The sequence below is a fragment of the Vicugna pacos genome, chromosome 6 (assembly GCF_048564905.1).
Source record: "Vicugna pacos chromosome 6, VicPac4, whole genome shotgun sequence".
NCBI classification, from domain to species: domain Eukaryota; kingdom Metazoa; phylum Chordata; class Mammalia; order Artiodactyla; family Camelidae; genus Vicugna; species Vicugna pacos.
Window position 1 is genome coordinate 44959329 of NC_132992.1, and position 25562 is coordinate 44984890.

The 25562-nt window shown below is 37.9% G+C and overlaps 2 protein-coding genes and 1 non-coding gene across 4 annotated transcripts; 2 read left to right on the forward strand and 1 right to left on the reverse strand.

The window, feature by feature from the left end:
- Positions 1–4352: 4352 nt before the first annotated feature.
- On the reverse strand, positions 4353–17930 carry TRAPPC6B (trafficking protein particle complex subunit 6B). 2 transcript variants are annotated; one of them, XM_072962958.1, is made up of 6 exons: positions 17911–17930; positions 9987–10054; positions 9131–9248; positions 7913–7996; positions 6260–6353; positions 4353–5505 (listed from the first exon to the last, which is right to left on the reverse strand). In XM_072962958.1, exons 2-6 carry the CDS (start codon positions 10019–10021, stop codon positions 5474–5476), a joined length of 363 nt encoding a protein of 120 aa, XP_072819059.1. In that variant the 5' UTR covers positions 10022–10054; positions 17911–17930; the 3' UTR covers positions 4353–5473. The 2 variants fall into 2 exon arrangements, with proteins under 2 accessions (XP_072819059.1, XP_006212794.1); XM_006212732.4 differs by lacking the exon at positions 17911–17930 and adding an exon at positions 14984–15435.
- On the forward strand, positions 8293–8365 carry TRNAT-UGU (transfer RNA threonine (anticodon UGU)). The gene has a single exon. It is a non-coding gene; the product is annotated as a tRNA-Thr (tRNA).
- A 221-nt stretch (positions 17931–18151) lies between the features above and the next one.
- PNN (pinin, desmosome associated protein) lies at positions 18152–25309 on the forward strand. The gene is made up of 9 exons (XM_006212729.4): positions 18152–18336; positions 18994–19065; positions 19479–19547; positions 20030–20102; positions 20219–20313; positions 20474–20549; positions 21666–21821; positions 21898–22036; positions 22780–25309. The coding sequence occupies exons 1-9, from the start codon at positions 18224–18226 to the stop codon at positions 24228–24230; spliced, it is 2244 nt and encodes a 747-aa protein (XP_006212791.1). The 5' UTR covers positions 18152–18223; the 3' UTR covers positions 24231–25309.
- The last annotated feature ends 253 nt before the right edge of the window (positions 25310–25562 follow it).

A 25562-nucleotide genomic window follows, 5' to 3' on the forward strand; every position in this document is an offset into this window, starting at 1 on the left:
GTTAGAAGAGAGGAGAGAGTGGATATTGGGTAGGCAGCCAGCAGTGTCTACCATCAAGAGTTTAGATTTTCAGCCTACACCACAACTAGCTGTTTTATAGCTGCACATTCTTTGCTGATTTGCTCTTTGGGGGGTGGGGCTAGGGACTGATTTAATAAAGGTAAAGTGTCAGTTGTTTTGACTTACATTTCTTCCATAGCTAATGGCACAAAGAATTAACATTTCTGAAGATTAGAAACATAAAAAAGAAGGCAATTTTGCATGTGCAGAAGACGAGTGATATAAGAAATTATTTTAATGCAGTTACACCTCATTTTCCAGCAAGCTGTAGGAACTCCCATATTTAACTGAGAACTTATTTTTGTCATGACTTAACTTGGCATAAGGATATTTTTCAGGAATGTAGAGATAAAAGTAAAAGATATTTAAAACCACTTATGTAATTGTAAGTATGCAGACTATCCAGTGTAGCCTTAGGGTTTATCAGACCTTTCACAATAAAAAGTATCTTCTGGTTTTTATGAGAAATTGAAGAGAAAGAATTTTTCAAGTCTTAACACAGGTAGAAAGCTTTAAGTACACTGAGAAACTACACATTTTAAATAATGGAATTTAGAAGTAGTTATTTTGAAAATATTAACTACCAAATGGTAGTTTAAATCAGGACTGTGGGAGCATGGACCAAGTAAATTAGATGGTACCCGTATTTTTTTTTCACATGAAAGAGTCATTACTTCTTTTGATCAAAAGGACATTTACATTGATTAAATTGTGTTAATTATTTTATTAAAATTGTATTCATTTCTACCTTTTAAAATAAGATTATTTCATCTGTGTACTTAGCAAAATAAGCCAATTAGAGGCCAAATTAGATCAAAAGTGGCTTAGGTTATCAGTTTTACCATCTGGGGACAAAGATATAAAAATGTTTTATGTAAATCAACTACTTCAATTTTAAAAAAAGTTTTAGAAATTACTGAGAAAGATCAAGTTGATCTATGTCCATCATAAGATTTTATTTTGCTATATGTTACAAATTCCCACTAAGTTTCTAAGAATAATATCTTCTAAATAATATGTCCCTAGAATATTGATTTATGTGAGCTGTTAGTGTTTCTTAAAAAGAGGTACTGTAATCAAATACTAGTTTAAAATAAATTAAGCTGATTACTTGATTTTTTCAGAATCTGTAACATACTATTCATGTGCATTGAAAGTTGACAAAAGAGGATGAATATCTACAATGTATGTGATCACAGTGCTCATTTTTCAAAGAGCACTTTGGAAAACATTTGTAGCTTCTATCCAGTTTCTTTCTTAACTCTAATGACTCCAAAATTTGCATCAATCCGTTTCTGCAGTCAGTTTGGTGCTTGCCCAGGCCTGAGTTGAACTCCCATCCTACAGCTGTACTCTGGGAGGACTTGGAAACAGTTCACCAGATAACCTTGGCTCTAGGATTTTGCTTCTCTTTAGTCTGCATGTTGGGTTCTGCTGTAGATTGTTATTTGTGTCCTCCTAAATGCATATGTTCAAATCCTGACCCTCAGGTGATAGTGTTAGGAGGCAGCGCCTTTGAGAAGTGCTCATTAGGTCTTGAGGGCAGAGTGCTCCTAACGGGAATAGTGCCCTAGTGGGAGAGACCCCAGAGTTAGTCCCATTCTGCCCAGGGAAGACACAATCAAAAGACAACGCTGGGAGAAAGGAAAAAAAAAGGACATCCATCTGTGAACCAAGAAGCAGGACCTCACCAGACACCAGATCTGCTGATGCCTTGGTCTTGGACTTCCCAGCCTCTAGAACTGAGAAATACGTTTCTGTTTTTTATAAGCCACCCAACCTATGGTATTCCTCTAGGGCAGCCCAGATGGGCCAAGCAAGACAGGTTCTGATGATATCTCCAGCCTTAAATCCGCTTAATGAGGTTTGACATGTCGGAACAAGGGATTGAACTGTCGTTTCGGTTAGCGTTGGCTGCTGACTAGTTTATAGTTTGTCCTTCATACAGTGTAGTTTTTACTATTGAAAAATACATCTGTTCAAAACAAATTTACTATTCACCTAGGTCCCTTGATGACTATAATTAAGATATAGTTGTGCAAAAGGATACCGAATAAAAATAACTTTATTGTGGGATTATTTTAATTTAATCTTCTATACAATTTACTTGCAACTTTCCAGTCTTTTTGATATACTCATAAGCATGTATTTTTATATTCATAAATTGTATATCATATATTGCATGTGCAATATCCTGAAAGAAACTTTTTTCTCTTAATACCAATTAACATCATTCCATGTAAGCAAATGCATAACTATTTTATCCTCTTTCCCAGGTGCACAGTATTTCCTTCTGTGCCAGTACGAACAAGTGCCATCAATGAACACTTAACCAAAATATGAAAATCCTTATACATACAAATTTGCATACTCATTTATATTTTTTTCCCAGTTTGAGATGATTGAAATACATCTTGTAAGTTTAAGGTGTATGTGATGATTTGATGGACATATATATTGCAAAATGATTACTACAGTAAGATCAGTGAACACATTTACCACCTCCCACAGTTGCAGTTTGTGTGTGTGTCTGTGTGTGGTGAGAACTATTTTAAGATCTACTCTTAGCAACTTTCAAATATAAAATACAGTATTGTTAACTATGGTTACCATGCTATAGATTGCATCCCTGGAATTACTCACTTTATAGAAGTTTGTACCCTTTGACCACCTTCACCCTCATGTATTTCCTTAGGTTCATGAAGTAGCTGAGTTAAAGGATATGTGTTTTAAGTTGAAAAGTGAATGCTTTTTTAAAGTGCAGATATTCACTTATCCCCATGGTATAAACTATAAATATTTTCTCTATTTTAATAATTTATAGTTTTTCTGCCATATAAACTTTAAAAAAATTGTCATCTTTTGTGTGGCAAAAAGCACAAAACATGAAATCTACCTTCCTGTTTTCAAGTTTTCATGTAGTAGTGTTAGTTATATCCACATTGCTTGTACAGCAGATCTCTAGAACTAACTTACTCACTTTGCACAACAAACTGTATACTTGTTGAACAGTTCTCCATTTCCCTCTTCCCTCAGCCCCTGGCAACATTCTTGGTGCTTCTATGAATTTGACTACTTTAGATGCTTCATATAAATGAAATCATACTGCACTTGTCCTTCTGTGACTGCCTTATTTCACTTAGCGTAGTGTCCTCAAAGTGGTCGCATATGACAAGACTTTCTTCTTTTTTTAAGGCTGAATAACTTTGCTGTTAATGTATATACCGTATTTTCTTTACCAAACCATCTGTCAGTTTAGGTTGTTTCCACCTCTTGGCTACTGTGGGTAATGCTCAATGAACATGGGAGTGCCAAGTATCTTTTCAAGATCCTGATTTCAATTCTTGAATACTCTCAAATAGGATTACGGATCACATGGTAGTTCTGTCATTTTTAATGGAATCTTTATACTGTTTTCCATAGTGGCTGTAGCATGTTACATTCCCACTAGAAGTGCGTAAGGGTTCCAGTTTCTCTGTATCCTTGCCAACACTTTTTTTTTAGGGCCATCCTAACGGGTGTGGGGTGGTATCTAACGGTGGTTTGGATTTGCATTTGCCTCATGATTAGTGATATTGAGCATCTTTTCATATACTTATTGGCCATTTGTGTATCTTCTTTAGACAAGTATCTTTTTCAGTACCCTGTTCATTTTTTAATTGGGTTATTTAGGCTTTTTACTCTTGAGTTTTAATTCCTTATATACTTCAGGTATTAACCCTGTACCAGATATGTGGTTTGCAGATATTTTCCCCATTCCACAGGCTACCTTTTCACTCAGTTGATGGTTTTCTTTGCTGTGCAGCTTTTTAGTTTGACATAGTCCCACTTGTCTATTTTCACCTGTGTTTTTGTTGATAGATCCAAGAAATCACTGCTAAGACCAGCATTTTGAAGCTTTTCTCCTGTTTTCATTTAGGAGTTTTAAAGTTTCAGGTCTTAAGTCTGTCTTTAATTCACTGAGTTGATTTTTGTGTTTGGTAGAAAGGTCCAGTTCCATTCTTTTGCATGTGGATATTTCTCAGCACCATCTGTTGAAGTTTTTTTTTTTACTATTTTCTGCATGTCTTAAAAAAGCTTTCTCTACTAAAAGATCATAAAACTAACCTCATATTTTCTTTAGCACTTTATGGTTTTATTGTTTTAAAAGTAAACCTTTGAAAGTATGTTCTCCTTCCCCCACAGAAAAAGGAAATTCAATATTCCCATACTATTATTTGTATAATTTCCCTTGTCTCTACCAAGAGAGACTTCTTTGGGGCTACAAGTAACAAAATACACAACCAAAAGGAGATTAAACAATGGAGGAATTTATTATCTCAACATAACAAACAGTCCAAAGGTAAAGCAATTTCAGGATTGGTTAATTCAGAAGCACAATTCAGGTGCTTTCTATCTGTGCATCCTGCCAGTGTGATGATAGCTTTCATCTTTATACTTGTCCTTTCATGGTCATCAGACGGAAGAGAAGGTGAGAGAGACAGTAGATGAGCACTGACCCCAACCCCCTGGGAAGATGTGGTCCCATGAATGTTGGTATGACTAATCCAATTATCCACCCCTGTGCCCTTGCAGAGAAGTAAGTAAGGGGACAAGGATGTTAGAACCTTCAGCACTACCACACATGGAAAGAGAAACTGAAAGTCAAGACTAACAGGAGTAATTATAAAAATGCCTTCCTAAAATATCTAATATTCTTTGGCCCTGGAGTCACTGAATTCTTATCTCTCACTTTATCTATATATTTTACTTTGTTACATTAATGGAGCTCTCAAGAACTGAATTCTATTAAAGTGAAATAAAAGTTTTTAAGCGACTTAGGCAGTCAGATATATATATCACACACACACAACACAATGTATATAATGAAATCCTTAAACAGGCATAAAAATTCTTAATAGAAATAAATTATAAGCAATAAAATAATTAAGTTTAATTTAGTGTACTGTTTGCTTTTTTAAATAACAAATTCATAAAACAAACCAAAATTTGTTCATTCTTACACAAATAATTCTGATTGGTGTATACTTTTCTTTATGCTAATTTCCCAAACCCTGAGTTTTGCTTCTCCATCTCTGATTAGATACACATCACTCTAAGCAAATAAGAACGTTTAAATAAGGGTCCTATGTTGGTGTTTAGTTATTTGAAATCAGGTTTTCATTCTGAGTAGTTTCAGTCAAGTGTATGTTATGGTAGAATGTTCTTTTACCTGTTTTAACTTGGTCTATGTTAAATTGATAAAATACAATCTTACTCCTGCTTAAGAATGCATCTTTCATTATATAAGTTAGCAAATAGCTTATATCAATTCAAATGTCCAACAATGTAATTAAACCATTGCTACTTGAAATACTTTATACAGGAATAATTTATCTCTTCACACTACGGAAGTCTTGCATTTCAGTAGGTTCTACAACTTCTGTATCATCACTTGAAATTTACCTAAAAAAGAAAACATGAAAAATCATTCTTTGATTTTAGGTACAAGGAAAACAGGCCTAAACATCAATTTTCTGCTCTATTTAGGAAGTAGTTTCAGTCAAGAAACTATCAAACAACTTTTCACACTCTTTACAACATTTGATAAAGTCAGTGCCATTTTTATGAGATGATTATCTGGTCTGTGAATAAGTGCCTTTGTTTTTCTTTGTAATTCCTACATTTGGGTATTTCGTTGCTAATCATCATTATTAATAGAGAGGAAATACAGTGATGCTCAAGTCAATTTCATTATCAGTTGGTAGCTCTGGTGGAAAGATCTTTGGAAAGGAGTTTAGTGATAAAAGACTAATTGGCTTTATCTAGCTTTATATAAAGATATATTCAGAAAACTTTAAAAATTTTTTCAAAAGAAAACATTTTCAGCACTACAAGGAAATTTGTTATCTTAAAAAGAATACTGCAGAAAATCTTCCTTTAAAAGTTAAGAATCATCTCTTAAGTTATCTTATAAATTTGGATTTCTTTAGCACATTTTCTTAAATCATTGTCTATTATGAATTAAAAAATCACTATGAATATAAATATGCTACATACTATACCACAGTAAATGTTTGAATTGATAAAAGTAAAATGAAATAGTTTTAGTATTTTAAATGTCCTCTAAGTAACAAAAACAAGAAACAAATAAACAAAAAACACCAGACCTGAAAAATAATTGCTAAAAACATTTGTAAGACATGTCAATTCAACTTACAGGCAGGCATTGAAGATACTTCAGCTGTTACAATACTTTTTATCCCCAAGTTTGATAAGCCACCTCTGATTAAGCCACATGTAAATGCTAAATACTAAAAGGAACAGAAAGTATAAACAATATTAAAGATTTACTAAGATAGTAAAGTTATTGATAAATATGACATTAAGTTAAACTTTGCTATTAATAAGTCATTGCTGTTTAAAAAAATGGTTGTTAGACTTCCCAGCTCCCTGGCCACTAAAACATGGACACATGATTTAAGCCCAGCCAACTAGGTGGTCCAGCTCAGACTCTGAATCTGGAGTGAGTGACAAAAACAAGATGGAAACAGGTAAGAATTCGTTCTAGAGGTAGCATAGATAGCTTGTGTCTACTGTCAGCACTGCCCAAAGGATTCTAACTAGTCCCTCATTGTGGAGTGATTTGGGCTATCTTTCTGGCTGCTTTAAACAACCATGGGAGGTTAAATCATTTTCTGAGCCTTCCCATCAATTCTGTAAACTAATATTTTTACATTCAATCAGAGTTGGTTTCTGCTTTCTTCAGCCAAGAATCTTGACTTATTCAACACTTACAGCCTACCACAACAAAGACTTATCCAGTTCAGAACATCAAAGTGCCAGTGTTGAGAAACACTGTAATGTGGAAACAAGGAAAGGAAATGAGACGAAGATTCAGCAGAAAAAAGCAGGACAAAATTGAGAGCCAAAAATCAAATAATCCAAGGAATTTTTGATTATCTACATTTTTGTATTGCATGATATTCAACAACAGTACTATATATCTATGAATAATATAGAATATTATTATTTTATAATTATACATAAATGGGTGCTGATAAGTAATCAGATCTGGAGTCATGAAACTAAGCTGGAAGAGAACTTAGAGAGTTCATAATATAACCAATTTTAACTAAGGTCCAGAGGGGTTATATAACTTACCCAATGTCACAAACCTATGAATTGTACAGTTAGCTTCAAATTAGATTTACTCGGTCCCAAGTCTATACTATTTCCACTACACCAAACTGCCTTTGTGTTAGATAATTTAGGTATGGACAAATTTTACAGATAAACAGCAGCTTATACATACTGCCCAAGATATTTTAATCACTTCAGAGGAACCCTTACATTAAAACTTGTCAGCTTTTCTTTAATACATCTGGTCTATTCATTGATTCCTACTTGAGACTGAAAAACAAAAATACACAAAACCCAGAAACACAGATATACTTAAAATATGTATTCTCAGGAAAAGTGTTAACCACATCAAATTTCTTTAAAAATTTACTGAAGATTGCAGATACAAACTCTGAGGTGAATAATTTTGCATACATAGCTAATGCTAGTTTTTTAAGCTTGAATATCTTTTCTGATCTATATATGCTATATTGAAGAATCTACCATGAATCTACATTTTAATGGCATTTAAACTACAGTGTTTCTTTAATTGGTCAAAAAAGCCTACTTAGCTACAAGTTAATATAAGTTGTTTTAATGTGAACATTTTCATAGAAAAATGTTTAAATAAAAAAAGAACAATTTAAAAAACTATTTTAAATTTGAAAGTCTCATGATTAGCACTGTACTTTTCCCCATGCTTCTACTTTTTTCATAATAAAAAACCCCAACCTTCTATTCTATTAAATACCTTGGATGCATGTTCTAAATACTGCTTTCCTGCAGACATTTGAGTAAGCAGGCGAAATTTGTTGTCCTGAAGTACATAGATGCCCTGTTCCAAAAATAGAAAAAACATCCAAAGTCAATGTAATCTATAGTCTTTAAAAATTATCTCTTCCCTTCAAAACAAGTTAAGAATTTTATAAAGTTATTAAAACTTCTTTCCATTGGTAAAATGTTCTTTAAATGAAGAAGTTCTGCAATGTTCAAGCAGGAGAGTTGTTCAGCATTTTTAACACTGATATTTACTGAGTGCTTTAAAGAAGATACAAAGATACATAAGACATAGTTACTATCCTTAAAGAACTCAGTCTAGTGTAAAAGAATCAGAAATACATGTCGGGGCGGGGAGCGTATAGCTCAGTGGTAGAGTGCGTGCTTTGTATGCACGAGGTCCTGGGTTCAATCCCCAGTACCTCCATTATAAATAAATAAAAAATTACTCCCCTCACCCCTAAAAACAAAAAACTAAAGAAATACATGTCCAGGTGAAATTAGCAGTTATATGTTATTAACTCCTATCTAGAAGGCCAATAATCCAAGTCACTTCTTCCCATTAGCATTTCAAGTACTTCCAAGCTAAGGCTGATATTCTTATATGAAAAAAATGAATTCTGTTGGCAGCTACTAGATACATTATCTTCATTTTTTTATACTTTATTAAAATTTACATATTTCCTTAAGTTTTAGAAAATAAATCTATTTAAATTTATAGTTTTCTATACAACCTGTGAATTTTTACAATTACAAAATATTTTAAGAGTAGAAAATATGACAGCAAGTAAACAATACAAGAGTTATTTAAGAGTTAAATATGCTCCATGAATTAGACTTCAGAAATTACCTGAAAGACATAAATGTGATGTATTTGTGGTTCTGCATAGTATTACTACTAATAATAACAAAGGAACCAAATCCTAAAACCTTTATCATTCTGATATTTGCTACTTTTTAAACTTAAATTTTAATTGAGGGAAGGAACAGCTATCGTGACTGATAACTGTCCCTTTGTCTTTATTCCCTATATCCTATTAGATAAAAAAAGGAATGATGTATTAACAACATATAAGAGAAACATTCCAAAGTTGATTAGAAATTAAGTTTTATATAATAAGTAAATCACTAAAATAGGACATTTATATTAAGTTAAAAGACTTAAAAAATAGGCCTTAATTTATCTAAATACCTGATGATTTGTCCTTAGATTGTCGATTTGTTTCTTGAATACTGTAGTCCAAAAATCTTTACAAATGAACTTCATGATATCTAACTCATCCTTGAACCTTGCAGTATCTTTTGTAAACCTAAAAAGATCAACTAGAAGTAATACAGTATTTTTCCTCCAAGGAAAGCAGGAGGGGCAAGTTATTCACTAGTTACCAAAAGCCACAACAGCACTGAACATTTACTGACAGTCATAAAGTGATAAGCACCAAGCAAACAGATCCCATCTCAATGGATTCATGTTCTGTTATATAATTATGGGGCTAAAATCAGTCTAACCGTCTATTAGTCTCACAGTAAGCAGCAATTTTAGGCACAATTTATTCCAGCACATCAAAAAAAAACTGAGCATGAGCATGGTATTGTTATATAAAATATAATCAAAATTCAACTATTCAGATAATAAGAAAGGAATACTAAAAAGAATTGATCTATAAACTGGAAGATTATTACATGCATAATAGAAACTAAGCTATATATTTAAACAAAACTCCAATCCGGTTAAAGAACCTAGTAGACCCTAAGTAAGAAATGCAACAAGATTTCAGATAGTTGTTTCAGCATACCCAAGTTTTCAGGAAAAAAAATATTCAAAACATAAGATACATATTTTCTTCAAATATTAAAACATGAAAGTTGGATAACTGAGTTAGAATAGCATCAGACCTAAGAAAGAAATTTCAATCTATGAATTAAAAACCAGAGAATAAATAAAATTTGGGAATTAAAACTATCTCAGGTTTTATGCAGTCTTTTAAAATGGGTCATCTTTGTTCATAACCTACCTGGAAGAAAATTTTCAAATCCATACTGCTCACCTTTCTATCAATCCTTGTCCCACTCGAAAACCCATGTTTTCCAGCTTAGTAATACAGCGTCCATTTTCCTATTTAAAAAAATAATAAAGGGCTTTTAGAATGTGAGAATGTTAGCATTCAAAATTTAGTTTAAGATGTTGGCGAAAAACATGAATGTAAATGTTCATACTTTTTTCACTGAAGCATTTTAAGAAAAAGTGGATTACAAATCATACTTGAATTTTCTTAGTACTAATCATTTTCATCAGGCAATAAGACAAATAGGGAACTGTTACTATTATTACTTTTCAAAAATGCCAAAGCCTCTTTCCAATTACTCTCCCCACCTCCCTTGCCTTCTTCCATTCTCAACTATTCTCTCAGTTATAAAACTGAGGTCAAAGGATCACCTTTGCCTTTTTGTCAGTTATCCCCTCTGTGCTGTCACTAAGTTCTACTGTCCCTTGCTTCAAGCTTTCAATTCTCAGTGTGTCTTAGTTGATGACCCCCCTACCATATGCCCAGAATCATGCAGTTGCTTTGCTTTTCTTTGGACAATCTGAAGGCTTTAAACACCACCCCTCTGTGGAAGACACCCCAAATCCTTCAGATGACCTACAAAGCCCTGTACAATCCAGATTCTTGTGCCTCAACCTTCTACTCTTCTTCACTCAATCCATCCAGCTCCGTGGATCTCCTACCTATCGTTAAACATGCCAGGCAGTTTCCAAACTCAGGGCTCTTGCATAGGCAGGTCTCCCTCCAGATACTCACCTGACCAGCTCCTTTGCATTAAGTCTTCACTCACATGTCACCATCTCAGTGAGGCCCATTTTAAACTTTTTTTAAAACTGCAGTATCATTGGACTTCAGAAACTCTATCCTAGTGATTCTTAACTGTCTCAAGACTAGCAACATCAGTCAGCATGACAGGGGAACTTATGAAAGCTGCAAATTCAGTAATCCCACCCCCAGTTTACTGAATCAGAAACTGCAGATGTGGATCAGTAACCTGTGTTTTAAGAAGCCCTCCAAAAGTGATTCTAATGTTCTATCCCACTTCTCTGCTTAATTAATCTCCAAAAACTTCTTTCACCATTTAACGCAATGTACATTTTACTGATTTTATATGGCTCATGTGCCTCCATCCCCACCCTCTCCTAGAATACAGCTGCAAGAGGGCAAGAATTTTTATCTGTTCTGAAGCCTGTTGTCTCCCACTCACATCACAGGCCTCACCTTTCCCTGAACTTTCTTCTAAGGAGCCATGTCCTCCACTAATGGGTTGGACTACTATATCTGTATTTCTAGTACAGACTTCAGTGGGCACAGCCATCATAGCCCCTCAAATTAGGCAAATTCAAAATGATACCATCTTAATGTCCTCAGCCTGCTCTGCCTCCACAATTCTTTTAACTTCACTAATGGCACCACCATCTATCTAGTTACCACGAACAGAAAACTTCCATTTTCTTCACCTCTTTGCTTTCACACACACTGCAGTCCTGTGGAGCTTATTGTCCACATGCTTCCCAAAATCCTTCTTCTCTCTCCATCCTTACTGCTTAAGTTAGCCCTTATTTCTCTCCCAATCTTCAATTAGGGCTTTCCAACTGATCTCATCTCTAGTTTTTTTCTTCCTTTGATTTATCTTCTGTATTTCTGGTATTATATAGACTTTCTAAAAGACAAGTCATGTTGTTTCTCTACTGGACCTCTCAGCACCTTCTAAAGTCAAACTCCTTCGTATGGCATTATGTGCCTCTCCTTAAAAGATCCCAGGCTAGTTACCCAGAATCACTAACAGCCACGTATCCACAAACATGCTTCTTCCACCACTCTGAAATTTCTATAGCGAATCCAGAGGCATGGTTTTGTCTGCCTCCATGCCTCTGCACATGCTGTTCCCTAGACTGCACACCCTTTAAGTTCAGCTCAAGTATCACATCCTCCCAGAAGCCTTCTCTGATACTCCTTTGGGTCCTATACTATTTTAATACTCTGAACATACATCTGTTATTTATCACTATTCTTAGTTTTTCTGTTATTTTCCACACTCATTCCCAAACATGCTCAGGTAGAATGAGTACCTGTAAGTCACAATGCTCTTTATAGAACAATCTGCTCTTTGTTCAATCACCTAGGAATATATTGATAAGCAGGAAATATGCTTATATGCAGACATTCTCAAATCTTAACTATGATCACATGAGCTTTTGAATGAAGCCCCAGTAAAAACCTTCTAATTTGTTACCTGTTCATTCACTTTGGCATCTGAGTACTCACTAGTAAGTAAAAAATTTTTAAGAAAAATTAAACTTGAGAATATTGTATCCATTAATCTGTTAAAAACTCTATCTCCATAAATTGGTAAATGCCCAGTTATTCAATTTTTAGATTTAATTTCTCTTCAAGCACAGTTTGAAAATCATTGATTTGGAGGGTGAGAACATTGTTTTTTTTCCTTTATTTCACTTCAACTTATGACTTTATGTTTGAAAAGACATATAAAAACCATTTCTGGATGATAGGTATCATGTCTTTCTTTTACATTTTTTATTATGAAAAATTTGAAGCACACTCAAAATAGAGACGGCAATATAATAAACCTTTATACACCTAGATTCCACCATGGATTCTAATCATCAAGACTACCACATAACTTTTTAAAAATCCTTTTTGCTTAGATGCACTTTCAACTTTTTCCCCCACCATTTACAAATTGCAATAGGAAAAGAAAGTCATTTTTAGTTTAAATGATTAAAAACTTAACGATTTCCTTTCTCTCATATGACTAGCACAGCTCTCAAAATTAACAGTCATGATTAAAACATGTTTTGTTTTATTTTCACTAATCCATTGGAGAAAAAAGAGAAGGTTTAAAAAAATGTTTTCCTGGGCAAGAGCTGGAAGAGGGAAAGAAAGTAGAGGAAAATAAAGAGAATTGATTACACACGTGGTGGGGTGGGGAGCAGTGGTTTTATGATAAGAGTAAAAGGGATGTGCTGCTAATTATTCTCTGGGGAAAAAGGTAGAAGGAAGACTATCTTTGCACAAACAGCAAATGTCTGTTACTCAGCACAGATGCTAAACATTAACTATTGGTTGATGATGACAAAGTCAAAAGTTTGTAACTTGGAAAAATTCTCTATTACAGATGGTTCTGAATAAGAACAGAATTTGTTTCATTTCCAATACCCTTCCTGATGCCTTCTTACTAATATCTCTACTGCATAATGCCATAGACTGTCTGTCTCCCTCAAAAATTCGTATGTTGAAATCTAACCCCAAGTGTGATTTTATTAGGAGGTAGGGCCCTTGGGAGATGATTCTGTCATGAGGATGGAACCCTCAAGAACAGGATTAGTGCTCTTATAGGAGAGATCCCAAAGAGCTAGCTAGCCCCCTCCCACCATGTGAGCACGGAGCCAAAGCGCATCCATCTATGAACCAGGAGGAGGCTTTCACCAGTCAATGGATCTGCCGGTGCCCTGATCCTGGACTTCCCAGCCTTCAGAATTGTAAGAAATAAATCTCTGTAGTTTATAAGCCACCTAGTCTGGTATTTTTGCTATAGTACCCCACACAGACACTGTCCTTCTTGTAGTTTAAAACTGGCAGTACCTCTTCCTGGATGTCCTACAGGCACCACAATTCAACCTGTCCAAAATAATTCATTAACTTCAGCTCTTCTTCTCTATTCCCTCTCCACAAGCTTGACCACCTAGCTGCTCAAGCTAAAAACCTGGATAATTTTTAACGCTCACTCCTATATTTAACCGAATCCTAGAAATTCTACCTCCTATCTCTAAAACTATTCTGCTTCTCCTTATCCAGATCTTCAGCTCCTTCCTGGACCCCTGCAATACTGAATCTTCTTACAAGGATCTTCCCTCTCCAGCCCAAATATTGGATTTTCTTTCTGAAATGCTAATGGGCAATGTCATTCCCCTCCTTAAAAATCCTCCACTGAGAAGACCCATGTTTTTTATTCATACAAGGCTCTTTCTATCTTCAACTTTCAATACTTCTCACTCTCCACCTGTTCAATCAAGCCACAGTGAAATGCTTAAGCATACTTTTAAACACACCACACTCTTTCATACCTCTGTGCCTTTACCTTTGCCTAGGATGCTTTCCTAACCTCACATTCTACCTCTCTTTATCAGCAGCATTATAGAAAGAGCTTTTGACTTGAGCAAGACTTTGGAATATCTCACTTACAAAATCCTACAACTCCATGATTTCATATCTAATTACCACCCAATACATTATTCATTGAACCCCTATTCCCTAATGACTGGGAGGTAGGGACTATCTTATTCATCTAACAGTGTCAGGCCCACAATACACTCTTAATATATTTTCTGAATGAATCAATGAGTGAATGAAGACTCCCACACATTAGAAGTTATCTCCACAAGGATGGGGCCATTATTTCGTTCATTACTACATCCCCAGCGCCTAGCTTTGACGTATAATGGACACTAAGTATATATTTTAAAATTAAACTGTTTCCTAATTATAGTAATGCCTGCAAAGTTTCCTTTGCTTTTGCCTCAGCTCTCATTAGCCTTTTTTTTTTTTTTTTGAGCTGCCTGCGGTGTTACTGAGGGTTAGCGATGGGAAGGGAGGGACAGGATTCTCAGCTGGAGACGTCTGTCCAGTGGACGATTCGGAAGTGCTGGAAGTGACGACAGAATTAAGCAGGGGTGCCAAAATCAGCTGTGCAGTTAACTCTGCTCCAATCATAGTAGGGACAACACATGGAAGGGACAAAACTAAAAATCTGTAGACTGGACAAAGAAGTATCAAATAGTAGAAGATACGAAAGAGATAAGGATGGAAGAATGGAGACAGCTGACAAGTTCTAGGGCTTAGGATACCTGCAGGTCGGCCAGTCTGTCTACACCTTGGGAGGCAATGAGTGACGACGGGACAGGGGTTGAAAGAAAGCACTGAGTGGAAACAAGGAATGTCGCCGCAAAAGGACCGCACGGGCTTGTGGCAGAACTCACCACCTCCCCCTGCTCCGCGGACTTGTACACTCCAGACACCACCTCGTTATGCAGAAGCAAAAACAACGCCTCGTCCGCCATTTCCTGCTTATTCTTCCCAGCTCGGGAGCCGAATCCCGTTTGGGCCGGGCTCGGAGGTTCCGGCTAGAGCCTGAGCGGTTTGGCCAGTGCCGCGGCTCAGTCCGCAGGCCGTCCCCCGCTGAGAGGAGACGGAGGAATTCACCCAGCTTCCGGAAGGGTGGTACTGGACTCAGCCTGAGCCGGGGCGAGCCCACCCGAGGGGCACCAAGTCCTTGGGCCGAACGGGAAAATCTGACAGCGGCGGGCGCCAAACCCAGCCCGCGGAGACCCGATCCGACCCCTGCGGGTGGGGGCGAAAACACAACTTCCGGTCCCGTCTACCCGGCGTTCCGCCAGCTCTATGGTTACCAAGTTCCTTCCCGGGAGTGAACTGCTGGCGCCCAGATAGGAGAGAATTTCTTTCCCACACGCCGTCGAACACGGCGGCCGGGGGAGGTGGAAAAGTAAGACTAGAGGAGATCGGCTGCGATCTCTGTGTTAATGAGCTATGTTAGAACTACAACAATTTCTGTTAGCTTCATCAGAGGTTCCACTTATGCCCTATGTTCCTTGATACGAAAAGTTGTAAAAACAAAAAGTGAATAAATCGTCATTTTTCAGGCTATGAATTTTAGGTATATTGAGAAATTATCTCAATCCATTTTGAATTAAGTTTGGGTATACAAAAAAGATTTAGAGCCGTTTTGGCCACCATCAAGTTTACTGGGTTTACGAGGGGGATGGAGTAGGCAAAGAACAAGATCATTTGAATCAGAAAATTCAAATGAAAGACTTAAGAAGTGCGACGTCACTGTGGGACGGAGTTCAGATAAGAATGTACGGCGGATGTGGGACTTAACTCCTACAGACGTGCAAATACATATGTTAAATCACATGCAAATCTTAAATTTGGCAAACTTCGGCTTAAACATGTTGCTTAGCCTATGATTAGTTCTTAGTAATTCACAAAGGAGGTTTTTTTCCCAATTAATTCATTGCTTCCCCCAAATTAACATGTTGAGTTTTCTCAAATTCTAAACAGTAACCTCTCAACTCTTCATACCCTTTCACAGTAATTTAAGATCATGTTCCCGTAATTGGAATTGTGCCAGCTTTTTTTTTTTAAAAAAAACATGTACCTTCTAATGTTTGGATCACCTTTTTCAATCACCACATAAATCAAGCATTTAAGTTTCACCTACTCCTTTGAAAACACTTATATTGAAGAGTATTTTGCAATCATAATTTTTCCAGCACTAAAATTTCCCATATGTGAAATTAGGTCCTTTATATCCTAACTGTATTCTCTCTTCATCACCAACATCAAGGAAAAGGTGTCCAAGCCCATCACTGAGGTCAAAGATTAAGCAAAAGATTGGCAACTTACTAAGGTTGATTTCTTAAAACTACAACAACATGTGTTCTTTGGATATTTTGGAGGCTAGAGAGGAATATATTAATGTTCAACTAAATGTTGAACATGGCATCCCCTTGATTGTCCCGCATAAATAAGAGTACGTTAAATTCCCCAGGATCTTAGTAATAGATCCTATGTAAGTAGGAATAGATCCTACGTTTTTGGCTACCTCTAAAAGCATCTTCCCATGGAAATGTCGTTACCCTTCATGGTTAGGATCTACTGTTACCAGATTCTTATGCTTCACCTACTGCCTACTACACAAGATTGTAATAAGGATCCATGAGACCAAGTATGCTCACATCAGAATCAAACAATTATTTATCAACCCTCATCCCTCTTATCCAGCTTTACCTGTTCTTTTTTGTTCAGCACTTAACCCATTTCTACCATGCTATGTTATTTACTTATGGTTATCATCTGTCTCCACACTCTCCCTGCCACCAAGCTCCTTGGGGGTAGATAACTTTATTGTACACTGATGTATCCAAGTGCCTAGAATAGCGTCTGGCACATAGTAGGGGCTTAATATGTATTTGCTTAATGAATGAGTACATGAATGATCTTTGCTCCCCGAGGAGCCTACAAACTCCATGGAAGCAGGAACCGCAGCTATCTTGTTTTAGGCTTTTCCCTCAGAGCCTAGCTTAACCCAGTAAGAACTTTCAAGGATTGTTAGATGAATTAAAATGGTAACTCCGGTTAAATACAGTTGGGCTGCTAATGCTTGGTACAAGGATGCCTGACTTGACAGATGGAGAATGAAAACCCAGATTATTCATAACATTGTCTCTGTGGGGAAATGCTTCCTGAGCTACAATTTGCAGACACATTTCTGAAACAAAACCGGTTCTTAGGTTGGCAGTGCAGGTAAAGCCGAACCAAAAGCTGACAACACTCTCACACACAAACAACGGGACTGCTCCCCCAGGCCCCATTTAAACCAGTCAGCTGTAGGCCGAGTGTAGGGGCTAATGCCCGTCTCATCTGTCCCACTGTCGTTTTTCTTGCAGTATTAGGTCTGAATGATGATTCCAGGCCGGCGTGACCTAGCGAGTTAACTCCAGTATCTCCAGTCTCAATTTCCCTATCAGTAATAAAAGGCATTTTATTCAAACTCTTGGTTTGTGGGGGATAAGGCACGTAAAGTGTTTCACACAAATTACGTAATTGTTAGCTATCACGATGAAAGGCTTTCCCCTTCCTTCGCTCTTTGCTTCCCTCGGGTGTCTCTGGTTTACCCTCATCAAGGGAAGCCCGCGCCCCTCCCACCCCTCCTGTGGGCATGCGCACCAACAGAATGGCCGCACCCTCTCCTAATCAAATCATTTGCCGGAGAAGGGGGAAAATAGACTCGCCTCCGCCCTACTCTGACAGGAATGGGTGGTCAAACGGTAGGAGGCATGTCATATACGGGGTAAAAAGGGCTGGAAAACTGCGCTTCCCTCACCCAAAGAGCCGACCCGCGAACCCACGTCTCCGAGGACCCGGGGACTCTCAAACCCGCCCCGGCTCTGCGCTAGAAGCAGAGCCCAGCCACCCGCAGCTAACCGGGGAGGGAGGCACCGCCTGGCGGACTTTTCATTGGCCCAGAGTCCCACAGGCCGGCAGCTTCTCCCCCTTCCGGTTGCTGAGTGGTTGAGGCCGAACTACAACTCCTCTCGTCATTGGCTGAGCCCGGCTGTCAGTCCTCTGGCGTCTCGCAGCGCGACCCAGCCAGGCGCGGCCTGCCGAGCAGTCTCGAAGCCTGCTGCAGGTAGAAGATGGCGGTCGCAGTGAGAACTTTACAGGAGCAGCTAGAAAAGGCCAAAGAGAGCCTAAAGAATGTGGATGAGAATATTCGCAAGCTCACCGGGCGGGATCCGAATGATGTGAGGTGAGGAGTGGATGGGAAATGCCGGCCCCGAGGGCAGTCGTGAAGCCCGGGTGAATTGGGGGCGGGGAGGGCGGCCAGCCCTGAGGAGGCTGGAACATCGAGGCCTGGTCCCGGGCAGTCGTAGAACCCCGTCCTTGCTGAGGTGGGAGTTTCCCAGGCCGCCGCCGTAGGTCCTGGGGCGCAGGTACGTGAGGAAGTAGAGCGGGCCTTGGTTGCGCCGGGATGGCCTCCTGTACTGTGGAAAGGCCCGGACTGCCGATTCCCGCCCTCGGCCCTGCAGGCCCGGAACTGCTGCACAAAGCCTTCCTCCCGCCGAGGCCCCGGTCCGGAGCTGGCCCGGAGACCCTCCCGGGACGAGCCGCCCCCTCGCCCCTCGGCGCTTGCCCACGTGCAACTTCCTTGGGTTGGCAAAATTCCGACCTGATCCAAGCTTGTTAATGGGTAGTTGCACCGAGGTAAATATAATTTCTGTGCTAGTGATCTTGGAAAAACAGGGAGGTTTCTATATAGTACTTCCTGCCTTGATTCAAACACGTGGCTTTGAAACCGTCATTTTAGAACTTTTCTGGTTATTTTCTCTTGATGATGAACTACGCCCGTTAAAGTATTTGGTGCACTTAGATATGATTTTTGTACTGACTTGTAAATATCTCATAGGCCCATCCAAGCCAGGTTGCTGGCCCTTTCTGGTCCTGGTGGAGGTAGAGGACGTGGTAGTTTATTGCTGAGGTAAGATTTCCTGAGGATTTGATTGATTTGCTAAGATCATTGGCACTTATTATACTAAATTAATGTATCGACTTAAACAACATTCGTGGTAGAGCCAATGTTAGAAATGTTTGTTTTGTTTAAAGCTGTGATCAGCCTTAGTTTTCTGTATAGTTACCCTTTTAACTTCATTTACATGCAGAAATGGAGATTGAAGAATATAGTAACTGTATCAGTCATGTGTAAACGTTATTTTTATTCCCATGTAGTTTTTTTTTCAATGCTGAAAAACTACCTGGGAGTAAATGCCCATTTAAGGTTGCTTTATTTAATTGGAAGGGTTTTTGAAGATTGCAACTAAATTCTCTTTCTTAAATGAAAATATCATTTATCTAAAATTTCAAGTGCTTTATGTTGATCATTTTTTGTTGCAGGCGTGGATTCTCAGATAGTGGAGGAGGACCCCCAGCCAAACAGAGAGACCTTGAAGGGGCAGTCAGTAGGTATGTTAAGGGACAAGATTCTGAAGGCATATTTGTGTGTTCTGTCTTTTGAGGTAGCATGCAAACTAAATATTTAATAAATATTATTTTGTTCAGTTGTATTAGAATTAGTATACCACTTTCCCTGAGTTTGTTCCCCTGGTATTTAACTAAACTGAGACAGCCGATAACCCTCAGAACTCAGTTGTTCACAGTTACTGTTAATAGAAATTTTACCAAAGCAAAGGTCATGAAAAGAATAGGACTGAGAAAAAGGTCAATTTGTGCCACTTTTCTGTCTTGTACTTCAAAAACTAACCTGCTTGAGAAGTATAGGAGATCAAAGTTTGGATTGGTCCTTTTACTACCAGAGGAAAGAGTAAAATGTGATGGAGACATAGAATGAAGCTTCTGGAAATGAGTCCTAAAAGTAGTAGTTTGCCCTTGGTATGTGCTGAAGTCCAGTTCTGCAGTGGTCTTTTAAATTGTTTTTCCTATGTCAGGCTGGGCGGGGAGCGTCGGACTCGGAGAGAATCACGCCAAGAAAGCGACCCAGAGGACGATGATGTTAAGAAGGTAATTGAAATTAAAGGGACTTCATAGAGTATGAATATAGTGTTTTCACCTTACTGCATTTGAAAGAGTGCCACTCGCATGCTAGTTAAATTACTGAGATTTCTTTTCTTCTGCAGCCAGCTTTGCAGTCTTCAGTCGTAGCTACCTCCAAAGAGCGCACACGTAGAGACCTTATCCAGGATCAAAATATGGATGAAAAGGGAAAGCAAAGGTATCTTTTGTATTCTTTTGGAGGAAAACTTGTCAAATAATGCAATTTTAAGAAAATTTTTTTAAATGTTCAGATGTCTCTGCTATGTTCCTGTTAGGAAATAGCAGGCTTACATGAAGTGGAACCTTTTGAAATTGGATTTTCTTTTTCTGTTCTTCAGGAACCGGCGAATATTTGGCTTGTTGATGGGCACCCTTCAGAAATTTAAACAGGAATCCACTGTTGCTACTGAAAGGGTATTTAAGCAGTTTTTTCTTTGCTTCCTTAAGTTATCAAAGTAGTGGATGGCATATTTTTAGAAAGAGCTGAGAAGTTCTTTTAAGTTTTAAGATTTAACTGCAGGCTTCATAAAGTGGATTACTGATATTTTGGGGCTGCAGGGAGGTTTAATTGCAGCCTAAAATGAAGCCAAGGTGAAACTTTCTGAAGTTGTAAAATTGTTAGCTGGTCCTTTTTGAGGTGCTGTTTAGTAACTTAGTGAACTTCTCTTTGTAGTTCAGAGAGCCAAGTCTGATTCAGGAGAACCTGAGTTCTGGTCTCAGCTCTATAACAATCTCATTTTGCGGTCTTGGACAGTTGCTTCATTTCTTTAGGTCTTAGAGTGCTTTCTTTCAAATAGGGAGTTGAACTTGTTAATCATAAGTAATTCAGTAATTTTGATTTTTAAGAGTTATATCTCAGGCACTCTAGAAGCAGAAGCACAAATTAAATTCCCTGGTCTCCGTAGTTTATTAACTGGGTCATATTTCTGGAAGTTTTTTACTAAAGCTACAGAACTGTGTTCTTGGAGTTGAATACCAAGTTATTGTTTCTCAGGAGAGAACTATAATGAAAGGGAGATAACAGTTCAGGTACAGGAGACAAATAAAATTAGACTTCAGCTTTTATACATCAACTCTTAGAGAATGTAAAAGGCTTAAAGCATCTTAATGTTCGAGGAATAAGCTGGTAGATTTTTAAAATAGAGAGTTAACTATAGTTGGCTAGTTACTTTGTTCATGAGGACATCGCTTCTGTTAAATTCTTTGATTTGGAAAGAATAACTGAATGTAACCTACAAAGACAGTACTATTTCTATTTTAGATCAATATATGGAAGAACCTTACCTAAAAGTTATGTTGGAATGGAAGTTGTTGGTATTATGGTTAATGACCTTAACATTTGGATTTTTACATAAAGGTTTTCTTCCTCATTTCCAGACAGAAATTATAACCCACCTCAAATACTAAGTTTGAATTAGCTGGTGTCCAGAATTGCAGTTGTGAAACATATATGCAGACAACAGTAAAATTGTAGTGTTTTACATAATCACAACATACGATAAGCTTTTAAAGATTACTGTTTACCTTTAGCAAAAGAGGCGCCAAGAAATTGAACAGAAACTTGAAGTGCAGGCAGAAGAAGAAAGGAAGCAGGTTGAAAATGAGAGGAGAGAACTGTTTGAAGAGAGGCGTGCTAAGCAGACAGAACTGCGGCTTTTGGAGCAGAAGGTTGAGCTTGCGCAGCTGGTGAGTGTATTTTGGAATTCTAAGATTAGTTAGCCTTCATGTTGACAAAAGCACTGACCTTTTACCTTTTCTTCAGCAAGAAGAATGGAATGAGCATAATGCCAAGATAATTAAATATATAAGAACTAAGACAAAGCCCCATTTGTTCTATATTCCTGGAAGAATGTGTCCAGCTACCCAAAAACTAATAGAAGAGTCACAGAGAAAGATGAATGGTAAGTGTACATGAAAAGGTCCTTGGAAAAACTCCTAAATGAGTAAGGTAACACACTCATACATACATGTTTGTTTGCTATAATAAATGTGATTCGATAGATAATTTTTTTTTGAAAGATATTCTAAGATGCTAAGGTGTTTGGAGCACAGGAGCATTTGTTTCATGATAGATTTTAACTGGAAACTCATATATTGTAGACAGTGCTTAATGCATGTTTATTTCTTAAGCATTTGAGTGAGATGACTTCTCTTTTGTTTGGTAGTCTTAGTCGCCATACATAAATGCTAGTGAATCAAAAATTGAATGTTGATGTAGTCCATAGAGGGCACACATGGAAGAGTAGACACTACTAATATGGTGGCTAGGTGATTTGTTTCTTCCTGGGATCAGAAAAATTAATGCATGATATGATACCATAAAACTAATTGTTCAGAAGTTTTGTTCTTTTTCATCTAGTATGAAGTAAAATAGCAAAAGATTATCCTGTTTTTCCATTGGTTAGATAATGTGTAGTTTTTCCTGCTACTAATTTCTTAGTGTATAGGTTTCCAGTGGATCTTTGCTTCTGTCATCTTACATCAATTTGTAATTACCTGTTTGCCATAATCGGTGTTCTGTCATCTCTTTACAAAGAAGACATTTAGATAAAGTTCAGTGACAATGTGTAACTAGGCATCAAATTATGACTTGGATTATTCTAAATCATAGTAAATGTTACAAGTGTAAATTTTCGTTCTTTAGCTTTATTTGAAGGTAGACGCATCGAATTTGCAGAACAAATAAATAAAATGGAGGCTAGGCCTAGAAGACAATCAATGAAGGAAAAAGAGCATCAGGTGGTGCGTAATGAAGAACAGAAGTCGGAACAAGAAGAGGGTAAGGTGGCTCAGCGAGAGGAAGAGTTGGAGGAGACAGGTAATCAGCACAATGATGTAGAAATAGAGGAAGCAGGAGAGGAAGAGGAAAAGGAAATAGGTATAGTTCATAGTGATGCAGAGAAAGAACAGGAGGAGGAGGAACAAAAACAGGAAGCGGAAGTTAAGATGGAGGAGGAAACTGAGGTAAGGGAAAGTGAGAAGCAGCAGGATAGTCAGCCTGAAGAAGTGATGGATGTGCTAGAGATGGTCGAGAGTGTCAAAAATGTAATTGCTGAGCAGGAGGTAATGGAAACCAATCAAGTTGAAAATGTAGAACCTTCAGAAAATGAAACTAGCAAAGAATTAGAGCCAGAGATGGAATTTGAAGTTGAGCCAGATAAAGAATGTAAATCTCTTTCTCCTGCAAAAGAGAGTGCTAGTGCTCTAGAAACGGAAAATGAGCCTGAGGAAAAAGAAGACAAAGAATCTGAGTCCCAGCCTGAGCCTGTGGCTCAGCTTCAGTCCCTGCCTCAGCCTCAGCCTCAGCCTCAGCCCCAGCCTCAGCCCCAGCCCCAGTCTCAGTCTCAGTCTCAGGCCCAGTCCCAGCCCCAGCCCCAGCCCCAGCCAGTACTCCAGACCCAGCCCCAGCCCCAGCCAGTACTCCAGACCCAGCCTCTCTCCCAGCCTGAGACTGTGCCATTAGCTGTTTTACAGCTGGCACCTCAGGTTACTCAGGAGCAAGGGCATTTACCACCTGAGAGGAAGGAGTTTCCTATAGAGTCTGTAAAACTCACTGAGGTGACAGTAGAGCCAGTCTTGACAGTACATGCAGAGAGCAAAACCAAAACCAAAACCAGGAGCAGAAGTAGAGGTCGAGCTAGAAATAAGACGAGCAAGAGTAGAAGTCGAAGCAGTAGCAGTAGCAGTTCCAGTAGCAGTTCATCCAGCAGCAGCAGTGGCAGCAGTTCCAGCAGTGGCAGCAGCAGTAGCCGAAGCAGTTCCAGCAGCAGCTCCAGCAGCAGTGGCAGCAGCAGTAGGGACAGTAGCAGCAGCAGCACTAGTAGTAGTGAGAGCAGAAGTCGGAGTAGGGGCCGGGGGCACAACAGAGACAGAAAGCACAGAAGGAGCGTGGATCGGAAGCGGAGGGACACTTCAGGACTAGAGAGAAGTCACAAATCTTCAAAAGGTGGTAGTAGTAGAGAAGCGAAAGGATCGAAGGATAAGAATTCCCGGTCTGACAGAAAGAGGTCTATATCAGAGAGTAGTCGATCAGGCAAAAGATCTTCAAGAAGTGAAAGAGACCGAAAATCAGACAGGAAAGACAAAAGGCGTTAATGGAAGAAGCCAGGCTTTCTTAGCCTATTCTTTGCAGCAGAAGATTTCTTGTTGAATAAAAGGATTACCTTTCCTTGTAAGGAGAATGCTGCCTTAAGAATTGCATGTTGTAAAAATTTTTTTGGAAAATACAGACTGTTTGTTTACCAGACATTCTTGTACTTTTGCATAATTTTGTAAGAGTTATTTATCAAAATTATGTGAGGTTCCAAAATATGTAAAAATAATAATAATAAAAAAAGATTAACATCCCTTGTCATCTTTTTTAAATACCCTATACTCTTCAGTAAGAATCTGTATATTTTAATAGGTAAATCTTAAAGTCTGTTCCCTTCTAATTCTGTATCATACATTGCTTTTGTAGAAATAAATGTGCATTTCTTTCATTAGTTTTGAGATGTCCTTGTTGACGCTTGTATAATAAATATCCTCTTGATATCATTTTGAGCTTTTATCACTAGATATTGAACGTGATTAGAATGTTTTGAAGGTTTCCTCACTTTTATTTGCCTTATGAGTTGTCAGAGTCAAAATCTTTGCAGCTTTGATGGGAGCATAGTTTGTTCCCCTTAAAATCACTTTTTTCTAATCTCCCTTGTTATTGTAAACTAAGGAGTTCCACCTGTTTTTCATATTTAAAACATAGATTTGGTAGATAACTTAAAATGGTATTATTTGGTTGGCATTTTCTTTATGATTATGGGAGTGTCATTCTTTCATCTCCATGGTTACTTGTGTGATACAACTATACATCTGATCTGTTAAAGAAAATAATCACTTTCCAGGGGAGGGAGGTAGAAAAGTACATTCTAAACTTGGATTTTGAGTTTGTGGTCTTGTCTTAACTTTTGTGTTGGCCCTAACTGAAACATGCCAATATGTGTTTTCAAGAATTTTTGTTTAAGTATTGTATGAAAGTTTACAAAATGAAGGAAATTCATCTACACTTGAATCTGTAAGCAAGATAACACGCAAGTGGTACCAAATGATTATTAACATTGTTTTATAAATTTGTATGAATTTGGAGTATCTGTTGCCCATTACTATACATGTGCAAATAAATGTGGCTTAGACTTGTGTGACTGCTTAAGACTAGTACTTGTATTAACTTTCTGATGCTTTATACAAGAGAGCACTTAAATTGCAAAAATGGCCTTTTTTGAGTTCGTAATTTAACATTGTGATTGTAGTTTTAGGCTTCACTTTGTTCATTATGCCTTACCTTGACGAGTAAATGGTAAGAGTGAAAATGTCATCATGCATTTCCACATTGTATAAATGTAAGTGAACATGTTAAAGGAATCTTTTTTTTTTAAATCCTTTCTTGAAGCA

Bases quoted from the DNA above. Each gene is read 5' to 3' on its own strand.
- TRAPPC6B (XM_006212732.4), bottom strand. From the start codon at position 15,064: ATGGCGGACGAGGCGTTGTTTTTGCTTCTGCATAACGAGGTGGTGTCT. The intron at 7,997-9,130 runs GTATTTAGATAA...TTTTTGGAACAG, and splicing joins ATCTAAGGACAAATCATCAG to GGCATCTATGTACTTCAGGA. The intron at 5,506-6,259 runs GTAAGTTGAATT...TTTCTTTTTTAG, and splicing joins AGTATCTTCAATGCCTGCCT to GTAAATTTCAAGTGATGATA.
- PNN (XM_006212729.4), top strand. From the start codon at position 18,224: ATGGCGGTCGCAGTGAGAACTTTACAGGAGCAGCTAGAAAAGGCCAAA. The intron at 18,337-18,993 runs GTGAGGAGTGGA...AATATCTCATAG, and splicing joins CGGGATCCGAATGATGTGAG to GCCCATCCAAGCCAGGTTGC. The intron at 20,550-21,665 runs GTATTTAAGCAG...GTTTACCTTTAG, and splicing joins CCACTGTTGCTACTGAAAGG to CAAAAGAGGCGCCAAGAAAT.